The sequence below is a fragment of the Vipera berus genome (assembly GCF_964194415.1).
Source record: "Vipera berus genome assembly, chromosome: 6".
Lineage (NCBI taxonomy): Eukaryota > Metazoa > Chordata > Lepidosauria > Squamata > Viperidae > Vipera > Vipera berus.
In genome coordinates, this window is record NC_138208.1 from 15,189,820 (window position 1) to 15,211,335 (window position 21,516).

Sequence of the window (21,516 nt, forward strand, 5' to 3'; positions counted from 1 at the left end):
TCCTTAGTTCTAGGTCTAATCTCTTTTTAACAAGCTTTCGCCCATTACTTCTTGTCCTGCCCTCAGGTGCTTTGGAGAATAAGTTGACCCTCTCTTCTCTTTGTTAAAAGGTAAAGGTTCCCCCGCACATGCATGCTAGTCGTTTCCAACTCTAGGGGCCGGTGCTCATCTCCGTTTCAAAGCCGAAGAGCCAGCGCTTGTCCGAGGATGTCTCCGTAGTCATGTGGCCGGCATGACTAGACACCAAAGGTGCACGGAACACTGTTACCTTCCCACCGTAGTGGTCCCTATTTTTCTACTTGCATTTTTACGTGCTTTCGAACTGCTAGGTTGGCAGAAGCTGGGACGAGTAACAGGCGCTCACTCTGTTATGCGGCACTCCGGATTCGACCCGCCAAACTGCTGACCTTCTGATTGACAAGCTCAGCACCCTAACCCACTGAGCCACCACGTCCCTTTGTTAGGCTAGACCTATTTAGTTCCCTTAACCATTCTTTGTATAGTTTAGCCTCCAGACGCCTTTTAATCTTTGTTGCTCTTCTCTGTGACTTCACTAGTGCAGTATATCAAACAGTATTATCACTTCTCATGATAATACTCAAAAGGACACTATCCTTTTGTTGATACTGCCTAGGACTGCATTGGCTTTTTTGGCAGCTGCAGCACATTCATTGCTCATAAATCCCTCTCTCCGGGAGAGTTGAGCCAGTAGTGTTGAATTAGTTACTGCCTATTGTATACCTATGCATTTCGTTTTTCATGCCTAAGTGCAGGTCCTTACTTTTCTTACCACTGAACTGCCCAGTGTCCAAGTTTGCCAGGTTCGTTTTGAACAATACTTTTCACCAGGCTTCAGACCAACCAAACTATTAACCTTCTGACTCCACCCCCATTTTAGCCTAATGCTTATGTCATGAGTCAGGTCATCATGGTTTTTCAGTGGCGTAGCGTGGGTTGTCAGCACCCGGGGCAAGGCAAATAATTTGCGCCCCCTAACCCGGCGGCTCAGATCGGATTCGCACGGCCAGCACTGCAGTGAGAGAGAGTGAGGCAGGGGCAGAGAGCTGCGAGTGTGAGCGTGCCCCCCCCAGATGTTGTGCCCGGTGCGGCCGGTCCCCCCTGCACCCCCCACGCTACGCCACTGTGGTTTTTGAAAGGCTAGAAGGGTAGGATCCCCTTAAATTTCAGATGGAAGGCTATTTCAAAAGGCCGGGAGAGCTAAATGGAAAATGCACTTCCAAGGTCTCATTTGGGTCCTGAGAAATAACCTTGTTTACCTAAAAGGAGCTCATAATATATCAACTCTGCCAGCACTTACAGGCTTGGGAGAAACAGCTTTATGTAGGGCTTGTATTGTAGTTTTTATGTGATTCATTTGTCAAATTATTAATACATTGTGCAGTTTTTAAAATTAAAAGAGAGAAAGGGACTTCTAGAAGAACAGATTGTTCCTCCTGAATAGTCTGGCCCAGAATTAAGCTTGACTGAGTTCCTTGAATCCTACTCCTAGATAAATCAATATAAAATTATAACTTGGGATGGCACTGAACTCAGGGTACTTCTGAACAGGCATGTATAAGATTTAAATGCTAGATGTCCCTTTCTTCAATAATTATGTGAAATCCTTGCCTTCGTTTATAATTTAAAGTCATTTCTGCTTCATCTTATAGAATAGAATAGAATAGAACAACAGAGTTGGAAGGGACCTTGGAGGTCTTCTAGTCCATCCCCCTGCTCAGGCAGGAAATTCCGTACCATTTCAGACAAATGGATGTCTACTTAAAAACTTCCAGCATTGGAGCATTCACCGCTTCTGGAGACAGGTTGTTCCATTGATTTAATTGTTCTCCCTGTCAGGAAGTTTCTCCTTAGTTCTAGGTTGCTTCTCTCTTTGGTTAGTTTCCATCCATAGTTTCTTGTCCTGCCTACAGGGGCTTTGGAGAATAGCTTGACTCTCTCTTCTTTGTGGCAGCCCCTGAGATATTGGAAGACTGAATCTAACAACTCTGCGTTGATGTGTCTAAAATACTGTGCAGTTAGATTAATATTTTATGGGGACAAAAATAAGTGCTACGTAAGTGTAACTTTTCATTTGTGTGGCCAGGGTGTTAATAAGAAAATCAGATTGATGGGGAACATAGAAATTTGGGGTAAAAATAAAAGCCAAAAATATAACTTGTTACATCATTTTTATTGTTGAGCATTGCTGCTCATAATTAATAGGGGATGGGGATTAGAACTGATTGTGGTATTATATCCAGTTAAAAAGGTAAAGGTTCCCCCGCACATGCGTGCTAGTTGTTTCCAACTCTAGGGGCCGGTGCTCATCTCTGTTTCAAAGCCGAAGAGCCAGCGCTTGTCCAAGGACGTCTCCGTGGTCATGTGGCCGGCATGACTAGACGCCAAAGGCGCATGGAATGCTGTTACCTTCCCACTGTAGTGGTCCCTATTTTTCTACTTGCATTTTTACGTGCTTTCGAACTGCTAGGTTGGCAGAAGCTGGGACGAATAACAGGCGCTCACTCTGCTACGCGGCACTTGGGATTCGACCCACCAAACTGCCGATCTTCTGATCGACAAGCTCAGCGTTCTAAACCACTGAGCCACCGCGTCCCTCTATAACCAGTTACATGGAACTAAATTCTGTTATATTGTTTCAGGATTACTTGATAGTTCCTCAATCTGCATACTGTAAACCCTGATTTCAATAGCAGAAATACTTGTGATTCCCAGTGGCTGTTTTTGAAGTATCACCATTTCTCAGAACACAGTAAAGCATTGAAGCAGATAATGGAGTGCAATTTTAGCCTTTCAAAGTGACACTTGCCTACCTGCCTATTTACTGTTAGGTCGGTCACTGATGTTATTTTCCACAGATGACTGCATAGCTAATCTTCCAGAAAACAAGAAAAAGACAAAAACAGGAGTGATTCTGATTTCCTTTTTTAACATGCAGAGACAAATAAAAGGACTGCATAGGAATTCACATTCCTAAAATGTTGGAGGAGGGGGTGCATGCAGAAAATTAATTTCTAGATATATGTATATTGAGTTCATTGACAGAAAATATCTGACTATAAAATAGAAAGCTCTGTATGTCTGCATTGTATGTCTGCATTGCATCTGAGATATAATAATATAATAATAATAATAATAATAATAATAATAATAATAATAATAATAATAATAATAATAATAATAAAGTTGGAAGGGACCTTGGAGGTCATCTAGTCCAACCCCCTGCTCAGGCAGGAAACCTTATACCATTTCAGGCAAATGGCTGTCCAGTCTCTTCTTAAAAACCTCCAGTGTTGGAGCATTCACCACCTTTGGAGGCAGGTTGTTCCACTGGTTAATTGTTCTAACTGTCAGGAAGTTTCTCCTCAGTTCTAGGTTGCTTCTCTCCTTGACTAGTTTCCATCTGTTGCTTCTTGTCCTGCTTTCAGGTGCTTTGGAGAATAGCTTGACTCCCTCTTCTTTGTGACAGCCCCTGAGATATTGGAACACTGCTATCATGTCACCCCTCACCCTTCTCTTCATTAAACTACACATACCCAATTCCAGCAACCGTTCCCTATATGTTTTAGCCTCCAGCCCCCTAATCATCTTTGTTGCTCTTCTCTGTACCCTTTCTAGAGTCTCGACATCTTTTTTACATCGTGGTGACCAAAACTGGATGCAGTATTCCAGGTGTGGCCTTACCAAAGCATTGTAAAGTGGTATTAGTACTTCACTTGATCTTGATTCTATCCCTCTGTTAATGCAGCCTAGCACTGTGTTGGCTTTTTTGGCAGATGCTATATGTTAGATGCTTGTTAACTATTTAGATTACCTTCCTAGGCCCCAAACATGGGACAAATCTTTATTTCCTGTTTCAGCCTAACCGAAGGCCATCGACAGGCAGTAGTCACAACAGTGACAACTCATATTTGTATAAATTTTAGATTGCTAACAAAGAATTAAATTAAATTAAATCCCTTTAATACTTTGTTAGCAATCATATATATATATATATTTGTTTTCTGAGGTTTTCGCGGGTGTTTGTATGTGGATCTTTGGTTATTCGGTTTTTTCCCCGCGTAGAACTAAAGGTGTAGGCGAACTAAAGGTGTGGGTGGAGATTACGAAGGTGTCATCTACGTATCTGGCCACACGGCAAAGAAAAACTGGATGACTTCCTCATACACCTCAATAGCCTACACCCCAAAATACAATTCACCATGGAAACAGAAGCTAACAATCAACTTCCCTTCCTTGATGTCTTAGTCTACAAGAAATCCAACGGCTCCCTAGGACACACTATCTACCATAAAAAAACACACACAAACCGCTATCTGAACGCACTCTCACACCACCACCCAGCACAGATCAACTCCGTAGCCAAGACACTCATCTCCAGAACAAAACACCTAGCTGACGAACAACACCTAAAAACCGAACTACACACTCTCACTAATGTACTAACAGCCAATGGATTCCAAAGAAACACGATTACCAACTTAATCCGAAGAGAGACACCCACAAAAACCCAAGACAGAGTACAAGAAAATGGCAAAGCCCTCCTCCCATACTTAAAAGGGACCACAGACAGAATCAGCAAGGTCCTCCAAAAACACAACATCAAAACAGCATTCTACACAGACAGAAAAATATCCACCATCCTAAGAAACCCCAAGGACATAATTGGGTTAGAAAACCAAGGAGTATACGGAATCACATGCACCACCTGCCCCACCACATACATCGGACAGACCAACAGAAGAATAAGTGCACGCATTGAAGAGCACAAAAACTCACTCAGAAAGGGAGAACAAACTTCATCCCTGGTCCAACACTTTGAAGCCACGGGACATGAAATTGATTTTAAAAAAACCAAAACTATCGCCAAAATTGAACATTTTAACAACAGAATAATCAGAGAAGCCATTGAGATAGAAAAACGCCCCCACAGCATGAATAAACGAGATGATACCTCTCGCCTACCAGCCATTTGGAAACCCGCCTTGATTGACAGACGAGGCCCAACCACCAAGAATGATACCAGACCCAAACTTATGATAACATCACATGACATCACCACCACACAACCATTCAAAAAGCAAATCCGAACCCACAATGATAACGAGGCACAACCACAAAACAGAAACCTAACTACAGCTGCAACATCAGCCACTTTAAACCCCTCCAAACCACACAATAAGCAAACTGACACCCACTATAAAAACATGGCACCACCACAAACACGAAGCAGAACAAAAGCAGCACAACTCACCAGCTCAGGTCTGGAGCTGGCAGCTGAGACCAGCCCATCCACTCAAAACACACCCCCACCCAATCAGAACACACCCACCATTCAAAACACACTCCCACCCAATCAGAACACACTTGGTCCCCCACCCAGTCAGAACACACTTGGTCCCCCACCCAATCAGAGCACACCTCCACCCACAGAACACACCCCCTCTGGCAGTTTAAAAAAGAGGAACAAACAGCCACATGCTTCTCCCAGAAGAAGGAAGCTAAAGCCACCAGCCTGATGATGACGGATGGGATTCCGTCGAAACGTTGCGCCTACACCTTTAGTTCTACGCGGGGAAAAACCCAAATAACCAAAGATCTAAAGGTGTAGGTGCAACGTTTCGACGGAATCCCTAGGACGGAATCCCTAGGACACACTATCTACCATAAAAAAACACACACAAACCGCTATCTAAACGCACTCTCACACCACCACCCAGCACAGATCAACTCCGTAGCCAAGACACTCATCTCCAGAACAAAACACCTAGCTGACGAACAACACCTAAAACCCGAACTACACACTCTCACTAATGTACTAACAGCCAATGGATTCCAAAGAAACACGATTACCAACTTAATCCAAAGAGAGACACCCACAAAAACCCAAGACAGAGAACAAGAAAATGGCAAAGCCCTCCTCCCATACTTAAAAGGGACCACAGACAGAATCATTGATTGACAGACGAGGCCCAACCACCAAGAATGATACCAGACCCAAACTCATGATAACATCACATGACATCACCACCACACAACCATTCAAAAAGCAAATCCGAACCCACAATGATAACAAGGCACAACCACAAAACAAAAACCTAACTACAGCTGCAACATCAGCCACTTTAAACCCCTCCAAACCACACAATAAGCAAACTGACACCCACTATAAAAACATGGCACCACCACAAACACGAAGCCGAACAAAAGCAGCACAACTCACCAGCTCAGGTCTGGAGCTGGCAGCTGAGACCAGCCCATCCACTCAGAACACACCCCCACCCAATCAGAACACACCCACCATTCAAAACACACTCCCACCCAATCAGAACACACTTGGTCCCCCACCCAATCAGAGCACACTTCCACCCACAGAACACACCCCCTCTGGCAGTTTAAAAAAGAGGAACAAACAGCCACATGCTTCTCCCAGAAGAAGGAAGCTAAAGCCACCAGCCATAGTGCTTGGTAGACAATATGTTTGTTTTATTTAATAATACACATTAAATTCCTAATCTCTACCTCGTTTCTCCAGCCATTGATAAAATACGTCCCATATTTGAAAATATTCTGTATCTTCTTTTTCTTTACTCTTCACTGTAAGTCTATCCATTTCTTCATAGTCCAGTATTTTCTTGATTATCTCTTCTTCAAATGGCATTTCTTTATTTTTCCAGTGCTGAGCAAATACTGACTTTTTCTTCATTTTTGTACATCTCTTGCTACGGTACCATTTTCTCAGAAGAGGAAAACTATAATTATCAATGGCAATATATTTACCTTCAAGTTATACAATTTTTATCTTCATTATAATACACGGATATGTTCTAAAGCAAACTTTATTGTCTATATTTATTTTTCCCACCAGGCATAACTACTGTCAGCTCCCATAATCCGTACACAACATGTTCTAAGATGCAGCTTTAGAAGAAATAATCTATAATATTAATAGAGTGACAATTGTGATCTTGACTATTAACGTCTTCTTGATCTTTTTCATGCATAGGCATCTATTCTTACAAGATGTTTTAGCACTCACTCACCTTCTTATTCATTTGCATCTCTTCCTTTCTTTAAGTTTATACTGTACTCCCCAATTTATGACCAATCTCTTAATGGTCATTCAAAGTTTTGATGGAACCCCCCCCCCCAAAAAAGCTACTTGAAACCTGGCTTCAAAGTTACAACATCACCCCTCTTGCAGTCACATTACCACATTTTGGGTGCTTGGCAATGGGGTCACATTTATAGGTGTTTGCAGCACCCCAAGGTCATGTGGCCATGATTTATGACAGTTTTGCCAGAAAGCAGTCTTTATTTCTGGTTTCCTGCAAAAAAACCCCGCCCATTAGCAAACAGTGGGTCACTTAGTGACCACCACATTCACTTAATGACAGCCACAAAAAGGTAACAGAATCAGGCTTTATGAAAATCACAACGTACAACCATAGTTGCCAGGCTCAATTTCAGTAGCAATTCAAGGATCACCTGTATAGCTTCTGTCTTGCTTGGCAATTAATGCACACATCCACCCACCGATAATTTATTTTTATTAATATACCCAAGTTTATATGAGAATACAAATCTGTCCTGATCTTTGCAATCCTGCATTATCTGTCCTATTCTCTCTCTCCATTTTTAAAAAAGTAAATATCTTAAGGATAGCTATCCTCAGTAAGGTGGATAACTTGAAATGACTGAGCCTTGGTGGAGCAGTGGGCTAATGCCTCCTTAAGTAACACCAGCTGCCTGCAATTAGTGCAGGTTCGCATCCCACCAGGCTCAAGGTTGACTCAGCCTTCCATCCTTCCGAGGTAGGTAAAATGAGGACCCAGATTGTTGGGGGCAATAAGCTGACTTTGTAATAATGCCGCTTGGGGGGGGGCGCGAAAGCCCTAATAAGCAGGCATATACATAGAATGAAGGCTATTGCTAAGCACATTGATTTGTGCTTTAAATTGTAAGCCGCCCTGAGTCTTCGGAGAAGGGCGGGATATAAATGGGATTAAAAAAATATATACAGAGGTACTTTTCAGATAGACAGCTATTTGAAGTTACAACTGCCAAAACATCTAAGGGACATATTTACGCGAACGAGAGTCGAACAGCTCGACACAATGGTTAGATATGGGAGATTCCATTCTATACACTACAATGAACATCTTTGCATTTGCAGAGTGCCAGAGGTAGAAGACCTGACTCACATCCTATTTGATTGTTGCCTATATAAGAGGGAGAGAGACAGGTACCTCAGTCTATATACCAAACGAATGACCCATTGGGATCCCCATATCAAAACAACTTACCTTATCTGCGGTCAGAATCTGAAAATAACATTTAACACAGCACAGTACTTAAGTAAAATGGCCCAGTTGATATCTGCATATGTGGGACTGATTGGGGTAGATTGCAGGAGTGACACCGATATATAATTTTATCACATTTTATCTGTATCTTAAATGATTGTATTCTATTCCAATTTCATTTTAGACTGTATTTGATCCCCAATTTATTTTATTCCAATTTCATTTTAAATTGTATTTTATCCAATTCTATTTTAAATTGCTTTTATCAAATTTTAGTAATAATTCGTCTATGGAACTTCGCACTTGGATATGGCCCAAGGGCTAATCAATCAATAAAGAAAATAATACCTCAAGGATATTACAGTTGTGGCAATTTTAAACGTTGCAAGTTTTTTTTTCCTCCTCACCCTTTCTGCTCCCCTTTCTTCTATCTTACTCTGTGCTGCAAACTGTACTTGAATATGCATGAGAAAGGATTTATCCTGAGTGGAGCATATCCAGTTTACAGGCTTCATAATTGTTCAAATGGTCCTTTTGAAACCGTGACCCATAATTGACTTGGAAGGATCCTTATTTGGAGCAGGCTTCTAGCCAATCAGAGGGATTTTAGATAATGACGGTTTGTGCTGCAGAAATCAAAGCATTTGCTCTGGAGGTCTGAGCAAGCGCAGTGATGTGAGACACGCCGTGAGAGATATGGTTTCTTTCATAAGCTTCCATTGATTCATTTCAGCAGCCTAATGCTGTACAAAGGTTTGTGGTTCTGCCCAGCTCTTGGTTTAGCCCAAATAAACTAGTAAATAAAAATAACCGTAGCTTATCTACCGTTTTATATTTTCATTTTGGAGTGTGTGTCTGAGGGGGTTGTGTGGATGTTCTTGCTTCTTGATTGGATTCTGAGCTGCCAGCATATTTTCTCTTTTCTCATGCACCCCCTCTTTCCCTCCATAGGCTGTTCCTGGGGCTGTCATCATGGCTACAGGAGTTCCCGATTATAACAGAACAGAGTCTGACAGATTAAACGAGATCAAAGGCCACTTGGAAATTGCCTTGCTGGAAAAGCACTTTCTCCGTAAGTACAAAGACATTTAGTTTGGGTACTTGGTATTGTATATATATATATATTTCCTCATTATTAGCTGATATTATGTTTTTTATTGACATGATCCTGTCATTCTGGCAAAGGTATATTTTTATAATTTGAAGTCCTAATTAGAAAGAAGTTTTCAGCAATGACTCAGGAAAGATTTCTTTGTTTAGTTAGAAGTATATAGCACACAATAACCTCCAAACTAGTTTGCTTTCCATTCAGTATAAATTCAGAATATGTTAATGATTGAATATTTATTTTATTTATTTTATTTTATTACATTTATATACCGCCCTTTCCCGAAGGACTCAGGGCGGTTTACAGGGTGATTAAAAACAAAAATACAAAAGTTAAAAACAATTAAAAAATTATATCCGTCCCTGAACAAATAAAACCCCAGTTAAAATTAAAATTAAAATTCTCAGCCTGGGCCAGAGAGCTCGAAGAGCCAGGTCTTCAGGTCCCGGCGGAATGAACGGAGGTCGGGGGCAGTCCTAAGCTCCACTGGCAGCTGGTTCCAAAGGGCAGGCGCCCCCACTGAGAAGGCCCTATCCCTGGGTGTCGTTCGCCGGCAATCTCTTACCGGTGGCACCCTGAGAAAACCCTCCCTGTGGTGAATGAATTGGATTATGATAATAAAACAAGCCCACTTTTTAGATTCTGTTATTTACACAGTTCTTTTAGGATTAGTAAGGGTTTTAGTTTGGTGGTTCAAGTGTTGGGGCATAAGGCTAGTCTGGCTTTGTTTAAATTGTATGTGCATTTCATTTCTGTTTATCAGATTTATTGGACTTGATGCACACAATGAATTCATGCATTTGATATATTTTCAAGTATACTCTTTTAATTATGTACAGTATAAAATTAAGATATAAGCATTAAAGAGCAGAAAAGAACCATAGTCGTTACAAATTTGGTTGCAAGACAAATAGTGCAAGGAGATGCTATATTGTTATAGCATTTTGGATAGCTAGGCAAATTGTAGCTGAATTAAGTAAAAACCTTTTGAAGCCAAAAACATTCTCCCAGACACCATAAATCTCTGGTTCGAATGTACAAGTAAACAAGGAATGGCATCTAAGTAATTATTGTGGAAACTGGAAATTTATGGGATACAGCATTAGTTTGTTTAACTATTTTGTTCAAGATACAATTGATCTGGTAAGGAAAAACCCTGTGAAAAAAATGAAAAGTGTGCAAGTTTGCTAAATAAAAGGAACAGCAGGATTGATATGTTTGATTTCATTGTATCACTGAAGGTAATATCTACAGTATACCCAGATCTCCAAAATTTATCTGATTAAAAATCCAGCAGCAATCCTTTATCTGCCTATTTGTTGTGAAGAAGGGATAATACATCAGCCCTTTGAGGTAGTTCAGACAGGAAACCGAAACCATGAATACTAATGTTACATTGCTAACACTTAGGAAGATATACTCAAGGTTCAGAAGGATCTTGATAGACTTGAGGATTGGTCCCTATCCAACAAGATACAGTTCAGTGATGAGAAAGATAAGATCTTGTGCTTAGGCAGGAAGACCAAACACTAACTATAGAATAGGTGTTACTTGGCTTAACAGTAGTAACTGAGAGAGGGAGCCAGCAGTGTGCTGCAGCTGTCAGAAAAGCCAATGCAGTCCTAGGTTGCATTAACAGAGGGATAGAATCAAGATCACCTGAAGTTTTAATACCAATTTTTAATGCCTTGATAAGACCACACTTGGAATACTACATCCGGTTTTGGTCGCCACGATGTAAAAAGGATGTTGACACTCTAGAAAGAGTGCAGGGAAGAGCAACAAAGATGATTAGGGGACTGGAGACTAAAACCTATAAAGAATGGTTGCTGGAATTGGGTATGTCTAGTTTGATGAAAAGCAGGACTATGGGTGACATGATAACTGGGTTCCAATATCTAAGAGGTTACCACAAAGAAGAGGGAATCAGCTAATTCTCCAAAGCATCTGAAGGCAGGACAGGAGGCAATGGATGGAAACTCATCAAGGAGAGAAGCAACCTAGAACTAAGAAGAAATTCCCTGACAGTTAAAACAATGAATCAGTGGAACAACTTGCCTCCGGAGGTTGTGAATGCTCCAACACTGGAGGTGTTTGTCTGAAATGGTATATGGCTTCCTGCCTGAGCAGGGGGTTGGACTAGAAGACCTCCAAGGTCCCCTCCAATTTTGTTATTCTGTTATTCCGATTGTTGGACTACAAGACCTCCAGAACTCCTCCTAACCCTACATTCTATGTCTATTAAACTTGTAAGTCTGAAGATACAGATTTCCCTCTATTACTTTTAACCACTTGATCTCTTATAGCAGACATGTCAAACTCGCTACGTCACGTGACGTCGCGCGACATATCGGAACTTTTTCCCCATTGCCGGTAATGGGGTGGGCGTGGTTTCTTCATGATGCATCTGGCCCGCAGGCTGGCAGTTTGACACCCCTGTCTTATAGGGAGTTCGACCAAAGTTTCTTTCTCCGACAGTTAAGCCTCTGGAGTCTCCTGTCTCTCTTGTCTAATTGTTTCCTAGGCAGCGGTGCCTAGGATGCCCAAGGTCACTTGTACATTCCATTACACATATACATTAGTGTTCTGTGTATAAGAGGAAAAGATTGGGCCATCTGGGGGAAAACAGATGCATTCAAGATGCTTGGTAATATCTACCTTGATATATATTGAATGAATAGCCTCATACTGAAAAGTTTCTCCAAACACTCTTCAGAAACCTTAGTTGGTTTTTAGATGGCTAGATTGTGAAGGATGTGTGACTAGCTCTCACGCTGCCTTATTTTAAATGACAAGTGAAGATGTGTTTGTTCACCCAGCCATTTGCAGGATGACAGCTTCTCTAGGATTACTCTTTTCAACTGCCTTTTAAAAATAAATTTAATTTTAATTGCTGTATTCTTGTTTTGCTTGGCCGCAGAAACAGTTTATTGAAAAGACTTTTATTGTCCTGTTGATACATTGCACTGTATTCCTTGGGAGGCAGAAGTATAAAACAAAAACCAAATAGCAATAACAATACTAATAACAGTAGCACTTAGGCTCACTTTACAGCACTCTCTGAGTGGTTTACAATGTCAGCATATTTCCCCAACAATCTGGGTCCTCAGATTACTGACCTTGGAAGAATGGAAGGCTGAGTCAACCTTGAACCCCATCATGATCGAACTCCATGTGTTATTTATCCCCCAAAGTTGTTGAAGTTCTTTCCACACTGAACTTAATATATCTATAGCTTTTATTTGCTTCTTTTACATTTTTTGATATATGTTTCTTTTTAATTTTCTTTAATTGTAAGCTACTAGAGTTATTTATTTATTTATTTATTTTAATTCCATTTATATCCCGCCCTTCTCCGAAGACTCAGGGCGGCTTACAAGCTTAGCAGTAGCCTTCATTCTATGTATATGCCTGCTTATTAGGGCTTTCACACACCCCCAAGCGGCATTATTACAAAGTCAGCTTAATTGCCCCCAACAATCTGGGTCCTCATTTTACCTACCTCGGAAGGATGGAAGGCTGAGTCAACCTTGAGCCTGGTGGGATGCGAACCTGCAATAATTGCAGGCAGCTGGTGTTACTTAAGGAGGCATTAGCCCACTGCTCCACCAAGGCTCCACCAGAGTTGTGGAATTGGGCAGCCTCATTACTGAAAAATTAAATTAAATGAAGATTGTGATTAAATTAAATGAAGAGTGGGACAAAATCTAATGGGTGGAAGATTATTAAAGAGATATCTGATCTGGAACTAAAGAGAGATTTCCTGACGCTGAGAACAGTTACAATGGAACAGCTTGCTTCCTGGAATTATGGGTGCTCCCTTGCTTGAGGTTTTCAAGAAAAGATTGGATAACCATTTATCCATAATGGAATAGGTCTCCTGCCTTGGATATGTGCTTATGGGTGTTCTTTGTAATTAATGAGCTGTTACAAGAATGTTGGTGGAATGAAAAATAATTAAGCAAAGGTAGGACACCTGTGTGGAATGTTGAACTCTGTAGTAAAGAAAATTCAGCATGGGAACTCAAATCAAACAATCTGCCAATCTGCCAATTCCCCTTTCAGTTCCCCAGTTATGTGCAATAAGAGTAAACAAATCACATGTTCTTTGAGAATTGTCTATCTCCTAGTCCAGGGGTAGGCAACCTTGGCTCTTTTATGACTCATGGACTTCAACTCCCAGAATTCCTGAGCCAGCCAAGTAAATGGATCAGTTGACAGCTAATCATCTCAAATAGAGTGGTCTGGCTTTGCTGACCTACATTACCTCTTTGGCTCTCTTAATGCCTGGCACCTCACCAACTAGAGTTCTGCTACAGAGCTAGGATGCTGTTATAATTACAGTACTCTACTGTGCCCTTCTGCTTGAGGCTAATAAACAGTTCGTTAGCAAAATATTTGAATTTGTTCGATCATTTTCTAGAAACTAAACATGAAGTATTATGTTTTTATCCAGCATGGCCTAACCAAAATTTGTACAGCAAGTGGTAAATAAAACTCGTCTCTTCCCTGGAAGTACTGCTAGATTCCTTCCTTCCTTCCTTCCTTCCTTCCTTCCTTCCTTCCTTCCTTCCTTCCTTCCTTCCTTCCTTCCTTCCTTCCTTCCTTCCTTCCTTCCTCCCTCCCTCCCTCCCTCCCTCCCTCCCTCCCTCCCTCCCTTCCTCCCTCCCTTCCTTCCCTCTCTCCCTCACTCCCTCCCTACCTTGAATAATATAATTGCAATACCAGTAGTAAAAAGTAATGCAAATTGGAAGAAGGGTAAAAGAATAGAAAGAAAGAGTGAAAGGTGCCAAAAATAGAAAAGGAAATAATAAATTTTATGTATTAATTTATTATATTTAAGTGCCACCCATCACACTATGCCAAGTGTTTCTTTGGGAGAAATAAAAAGGAAATTAAAAATAGGAATATAATGAAGAAAAACAAAAGTAATGACTTCCAACTTTCATCCTTTAGACTTTCAGAAGTCTATTTTTTAGCAATTTAAAATATAACAAATGATCTATTTCTCCCATACTCCATCTATATCTAGAAAAAAAAACCTTAAATTCTCATCATTTCAGTCCTGATCAGCAAAAGTCCATTAAGTATTACCACTGGTAACAACATCTATTGAACCTTTAGCCTTAGTAAGACCGCACTTGGAATACTGCATCCAGTTCTGGTCACCACAATATAAAAAAGATGTTGAGACTCTGGAAAGAGTGGAGAGAAGAGCAACAAACCAACTTTATATTCCTTACTTTTACTTCTAATAATCTTAATCCATTCAAATGTCATAGTGTTGTTGTTAGTTGCAAAGTCGTGTCCGACCCATCGCGACCCTATGGACAACGTTCCTCCAGGCTTTCCTGTCCTCTACCATCTTCTGGAGTCCATTTAAGCTCACGCCTAAGTCATAGTACTTGATTTCTTTTCATTTTTTTCTCTGACTGTTCTCATGAGATTATTCAAAACTTTAATAAGTCTCTTTTTTAAATCAAATATAGGCAAATTATCCATGTGATGGTCTTAGTTTATGGTTTTCATACCTGTTTTAATCATTAAGACATCAGTCAGTTTCTTTTGTATGTCCAGTATAACATCTTTTTCCATGTCATTCTTGTAGCCATTTGTAAATCCACTTTCAACTCAGTCTCAACTCTGGCAGGTAAAATTTGTTCCCTTTCCATAACATCTTTTAGACCCAATTCCTCCAAAGATAAAGTTGTCTCTGTTGACACTATTAATTTATAGGTCCATTTTTCAAAAATATGCTTCGCTATGTCCAGTGTTAGAACACTTTATATATTTGCCCTTTGCCTTCATGTTCTTTTAATGACCTTTTTAGAATTGTTTGCTCAGCTACTAAGCTTATAAACGCAGGTGGTAAATGGCAAAAACCAGTTCAGGCTATTTCTGAATCATCCCAGGCGTGTATTAGTTCTAAGATCTTTATTCTGATGCCATACTGTCATTTGAAACTCTGGGCAAGCAACATTTTTTTATATAGAAAGAAGGAAATAAATGACATTAGAGTTGTTTATGCACTGCAATTGTGTTTTTAAATAGATTTTATTTATCTGTTCCACTTGCTAGTGTAAACCCAATAATTCTGGAATACATCCTATAGATGTATCCTTTATTGTTAGCTCTAGGTCAGGCTTTCTTGATCTAATATTAGCTATTGTTTTCTTATGAAATCAGAAGTTATCAATTGCACATAAAATGTGTTGTTGTTGTTGTTAGTTGCGAAGTCGTGTCCAACCCATCACGACCCCATGGACAATGTTCCTCCAGGCCTTCCTGTCCTCTACCATCTTCTGGAGTCCATTGAAACTCACACCTACTGCTTCAGTGACTCCATCCAGCTACCTCATTCTCTGTCGTCCCCTGCTTTTCTTGCCCTCAACCTTTCCCAGCATTAGGCTCTTCTTCAGTGAGTCCTTCCTTCTCATTAGGTGGCCAAAGTATTTGAGTTTCAACTTCAGGATCTGGCCTTCTAAAGAGCAGTCAGGGTTGATCTCCTCTAGGACTGACCGGTTTGATCGCCTTGCAATCTAAGGGACTCGTAGGAGTCTTTTCCAGCACCATAGTTCAAAGGCTTCAATTCTTTGGCGCTCAGCCTTTCTTATGGTCCAACTTTCACAGCCATGCATTGCAACTGTGAAGACCATAGCCGTGACTATACGCAGTTTTGTTGGCAGGGTGATATCTCTGCTTTTTAGTGTGCTGTCTAGATTTGCCATGGCTTTCCTCCCCAGGAGCAAGCGTCTTTTAATTTCTTGGCTGCAGTCCCCGTCTGCGGTGACCTTGGAGCCCAGGAAAATAAAATCTGTCACTACCTCCATTTCTTCCCCATCTATTTGCCAGGAATTGAGAGGGCCGGATGCCATCATCTTGGTTTTCTTAATGTTTAGTTTCAACCCAACTTTTGCACTCTCCTTCTTCACTCGTAACAAGAGGCTCGTTAGTTCCTCTTCACTTTCTGCCATTAGAGTGGTATCATCCGCATATCTTACATAAAATGTATCATATTCCTAATCTGTGATACTGGGATAAACCATTCTGCCTGGAGTCTTTTCTTTAATATTAATATTACAAGGGCCTGAATATCTGGGGGACTATCTGTCTTCCATAGTATCCACCCATCCTGTATGATCCAACAGAATTGGCACACTCATGATCCCATTCCTTAAACAATTTTTATTTGATGAGACTCCCAGAGGGAGCCTTCTCTGTTATAGCACCAGTCCTGTGGAACAATATTCATATTGCCGTAGGTGAGGTGGCCTTTCAAATTTGGTAAATGCCTAAATATTGCATGATGGTAATGACATTTTCCCAGGTTTTAAGGCTGGCAACCCAGGTTAAAACAACAATAGTTGGTGCCATTTGGCACAAAAATAATTGCTACTTTGACTTCTGCATACAGCCAGCCAGCAGTTAAAAGCTGAATACAGTGAATTAGCTTATTGATGTTATGTGTAGTGCCTTCAATGTTAACCAAGTTTTAGGAGTGTAAGAGCTGTATTCCTATTCATGGAACTTCAAGTTATCTGTTTCATTCAGATCACGGTATTTTTTACCCTCTGTTGTAAAATAGGGAGCCACCATTAATAATTGGATATAATAGTTTAACAGTACTAGTGTCTCTGACCTGATGCATAGTTTCAGCATTTGCTTCGGTCTCCCTATGAATGGAGTTTTTAATACCTCTCACGCAACATTGACTATTGTGATTGGCAACGATAATCCAGAATATTACATAGATCCACTTCCTGTTACTTCTGCATTCATTGATTCATTCATTTTTTTAAGAGGGCAGAGACTAATCCTTCTAGAAGCAAAGCAAGTAATTTAACCCTGAACTGTGGGTTTCCTTAAGATAACAAGAATCACCCAAGAATTGGTTCTGTTGTTAAAATGACAACCTGGGTGCAGTTTTACTCATGTTGTAATCCATGTACTGGAATTGCTGCACAATATGGGTAGGTGATATAGATTATGTAGCAATGCATGCAAAGCAATGTTGTCTGTGTGACAAACAATAATTTTGTTCTCCTGATATAGATGCCTAATAATAGAGTTGTGAAGTCCAGAGTTTCACCCTTTTCCTGAATGCATTGTGTGACAGTATTCATTTTTAAATCAATGATTCATGTAAAGGACGATTCTATCCCTATTAGTTGAAAGAGCAGGGGCTTGGCTCTTACATAGGACTTTTTTTAAAAAAAATAATCCCATTTATATCCTGCCCTTCTCCGAAGACTCAGGGCGGCTTACAATCTAAAGCACAAATCAATGTGCTTAATAGCCTTCATTCTATGTATATGCCTGCTTATTAGGGCTTTCGCCCCCCCCAAGTGGCATTATTACAAAGTCAGCTTATTGCCCCCAACAATCTGGGTCCTCATTTTACCTACCTCGGAAGGATGGAAGGCTGAGTCAACCTTGAGCCTGGTGGGACTCGAACCTGCACTAATTGCAGGCAGCTGGCGTTACTTAAGGAGGCATTAGCCCACTGCTCCACCAAGGCTCTTTCAATGACTATCTTCAATAGTCCCAAAGGAACTTATGCCAGAATGTTGAAGATCCACAGGTGAGGATTCCTGATTGTGTGATATATTTTGTTAAGATATATTGTGATTTTTATAAAAACAAAAACTTTTAACTACTCATGGGAGAATTGTAAGCTGCCTAGTATCTGATAGTTTGGAGTGGCACAAAACCTTCAAAAGTAAGTCTATAACGAAAACATAATACCTGAATTATTTTTCTCCCCTTTTTAACAGAGGAGGAGCTAAGAAAGCTCAGAGAAGAAACCAACGCTGAAACACTTAAACAGGAGTTGGAAAAAGAACGCTTGAGGAGGACAGAACTGGAACAAAAAGTCAATGAAATTCTGAAAGCAAGGTAAGAAGAGATCTGTCTGCAAGGTAGAACGTAATTTGAGTTTTAAAAGAGAAACATCTATTCCCGAAGGCAATGAGTACATGTTTGTAGCTACCCCCTTTATTTTTATATGTTGCTTTGTAAGATGTTTCATTTCAAAAAGTGGGATATGAATGCAAGAAAATTGTCTTCTCTAACCTCCATTTTTTCCCTTCTCACCCTATCTTCTTTCTACCATGAAAATATGGAAAAGAAATACAAAATAGTACAATAGCATGAATTTTAGCGGCCTTTTCTATGAGTATGCATAAGGATTGCAATAAAATAGCATCTGCTTCTGGGGAGGCATTTTGCCAAGTGTCTAAATGATTTGAAATGGTCTGATCATCCATTTGTCTGGTATAAATTACATTCTGTCACTACTTGTAGTTTACAAGCTGTGAGCAAGTTTTATCACCTAACACAGGGGTCGGCAACCGGAAAAAGGCAAAGAGCCACTCAGAACCGGTTCCGTCACAAACACAAAAAAGTGGGAGCCGCAAAATGTGCACGCGCGTGCATGCACGCACGCGCATGCGCAAAACAAGGCAAAACGTGCACCAGCCCTGCCCCCATTCACCTCCAGTATGGATGGCTCTGCCAAAAGAAAAGCAGCCGAAGCAAGCCTCCCATTGAGAGAATGGGGCGGCGGAGGCTTGCAAAAGGCGGATCCAGCCTCTGCCGGCAGACACGCTTGCAGCTTGCAGAATGGCGGATCGAGCCTTTGCTGGCGGCAGAGGCTTGCTGAGCGCGGATCCAGCCTCTGCCGCCGGCAGAGGCTGGATCCGCCGTTTTGCAAGCCGCCGCCGCCCCATTCTCTCAATGGGAGACTTGCTTCGGCTGCTTTTCTTTTGGCAGAACCATCCATACTGGAGGTGGATGGGGGCAGGGCTGGTCCCGTGACAGCCAGTCGGGCAAGCAACGCGAAGAGCGGCAGGGCTTTATTTTTGCACCGTGGAGCTCCCCCTCCCCCCAAACTCCCCCTCCCTCCCACTTCCCAGAGCTGAATACAGGGTATTAACCGGCGGCGGAGGCTTGCAGAACAGCAGATCGAGCCTCTGCCGGCGGAGTTTGGAGTTGGGTAAGGAAGCGCAAAATTCAGGAAGGAAAGCGGGGCGGCGGGCGAACGGGAGACCTGCCGACGTTTGGGGAGGTTTGGGGAGGTGCACGCCGGGGAAAAGGCTGGGAGAGGAGGGGGTCCGGGCTGGGGGGGAGGCAGAAGCGAGGGATCAGGACTCCTCCCGCTTGGCTGCTGCCGCCGCCGCCACCACTCCTACGGCCGCCGCCACCTGCTCTCTCGGCTGGTTGCTTTCTGCTTCTCTCACCTGCCCTGCCCCCCCCGCCTGCCCTCCTTCCTGCCTTCCTTCCCTCCGCCTCACCTTCCCCGCTCCCGCGTTTTCCCTCTCCCCGCCTCGGATTCGGGGTGATTCCCCGGGAGAGGGCGATGGGATTCCAGCAAGCTTTCAAGCCTTCTCGGCGGTCTCCGGCACGGCTCAGGAAGCGTTTCTGTGCCGCCCGGCCGGAGCCTTTGCCTCCTTCCCTCCCCCAAGCGAGGCGTCCTTTTTCAAGTTGCAAAACCAAGCGGGGTGAAGCGGGCTGTCGGGAAAGACATTCAGGAGGGTCATCCTGGAGAGGAGAGGGAGCGGGAGAAGGAGGAGGAGGAGGTGATCGACTCGCCCGACCCAGTCCGGGCCGGCCAGCCCCGTAACATCCGAGCTCGCACCGCGGGCGGAGAGGCAGGAAGCCAAGAGGAAGAAGACCGCCAGGAAGCTGCCTCTGCAGCCGCCGCCTCCTCCTCCTCCTCCTCCGCCGCCTCTGTCTCTGCCGCTGCTAGGAAGGCTGCCGGTGCTGCGGCCGCCTCTGCCACTGCCTCCTCCGCCACCAGGGCCCGACCGGAGGTGTCGCCGCTGGAGGAGGAGGAGGCGGCAATGTCTTTCCCGACAGCCCACTTCACCCCGCTTGGTTTTGCAACTTGAAAAAGGACGCCTCGCTTGGGGGAGGGAAGGAGGCAAAGGCCGGGCGGCACAGAAACGCTTCCTGAGCCGTGCCGGAGACCGCCGAGAAGGCTTGAAAGCTTGCTGGAATCCCATCGCCCTCTCCCGGGGAATCACCCCGAATCCGAGGCGGGGAGAGGGAAAACGCGGGAGCGGGGAAGGCGAGGCGGAGGGAAGGAAGGCAGGAAGGAGGGCAGGCGGGGGGCAGGGCAGGGGAGAGAAGCAGAAAGCAACCAGCCGAGAGAGCAGGTGGCGGCGGCCGTAGGAGTGGTGGTGGCGGCAGCAGCAGCCAAGCAGGAGGAGTCCTGATCCCTCGCTTCTGCTTCCCCCCCAGCCCGGGAAGCCTCCTTCTCCCCCACCCCATCCCTCCCCCCCAGCCCGGACCCCCTCCTCTCCCAGCCTTTTCCCCGGCGTGCACCTCCCCAAACCTCCCCAAACGTCGGCAGGTCTCCCGTTCGCCCGCCGCCCCGCTTTCCTTCCTGAATTTTGCGCTTCCTTACCCAACTCCAAACTTTCTCTAGCGCCCCTGTGCTTTAGGAGGGGGAACCAAAGGCGGAGCCGTTTCTCTCTCTCCCCCCCCGCTTTTGCCGCTCCCCCACCCAACCAGTATCCCGCTTCTCCTTCCTCGGCAGCTTTGCAGATGGGCCACACACACACACACACACACACAAAAGCACAGAGAGTTCCCCTTCCCCTTGTACAGGAATGAAAGGCCCCCCGAAGGAAGCCCAGCCTCTTCACCGCACCGATCCGCTGAGGAGGAAAAAAGCTTATTTCTATTGCCACGTGCAAACTAAATTAAAACAACTTGGGAAGCTCGCCCGTGAGCTGCATTTAGAAGGATTTGGGGGCTTTTGTGATTTGCTTCGCCTACAAGTGCCTTAACCACGACTAGCCCATGGCTCCAATTCAACAAATTCCCCAAACAACGCAATTCCTTGCAGCGATGCGGACAAGAGGGAAAGGAAGCCCAGCGGCCGGACCGCGCTCCCGCCCTGCCTCCCCAAGGGCTCGTGCGCGTCCTAATGGCTTGTGCGCGGCCTCTCGCAAGGTTGCTGCCCCTCGTGAGCCCGCTGGCTCCGTCTCTCTCTCTCTGTTCCTTCCTCCCTCCCTCGGTCTCCCCATCCCCCTTTTCCGGCTCAGCCCCACTTCACCAGGAGACCAAAACGGGGACATC

The 21,516-nt window shown here is 43.4% G+C and overlaps 1 protein-coding gene across 2 annotated transcripts in view; it reads left to right on the plus strand.

Annotated features, from left to right (window-relative positions):
* GRAMD4 (GRAM domain containing 4) overlaps positions 1–21,516 on the plus strand; it is a 204,639-nt gene that overhangs the window by 46,490 nt on the left and 136,633 nt on the right. For both annotated transcript variants that reach the window (XM_081330928.1, XM_081330927.1), the window contains exons 3-4: positions 9,276–9,396; positions 18,207–18,327. In XM_081330928.1, coding sequence (XP_081187054.1) covers positions 9,276–9,396; positions 18,207–18,327 — 242 coding nt within the window. The remainder of the gene's footprint in view (positions 1–9,275; positions 9,397–18,206; positions 18,328–21,516) is intronic.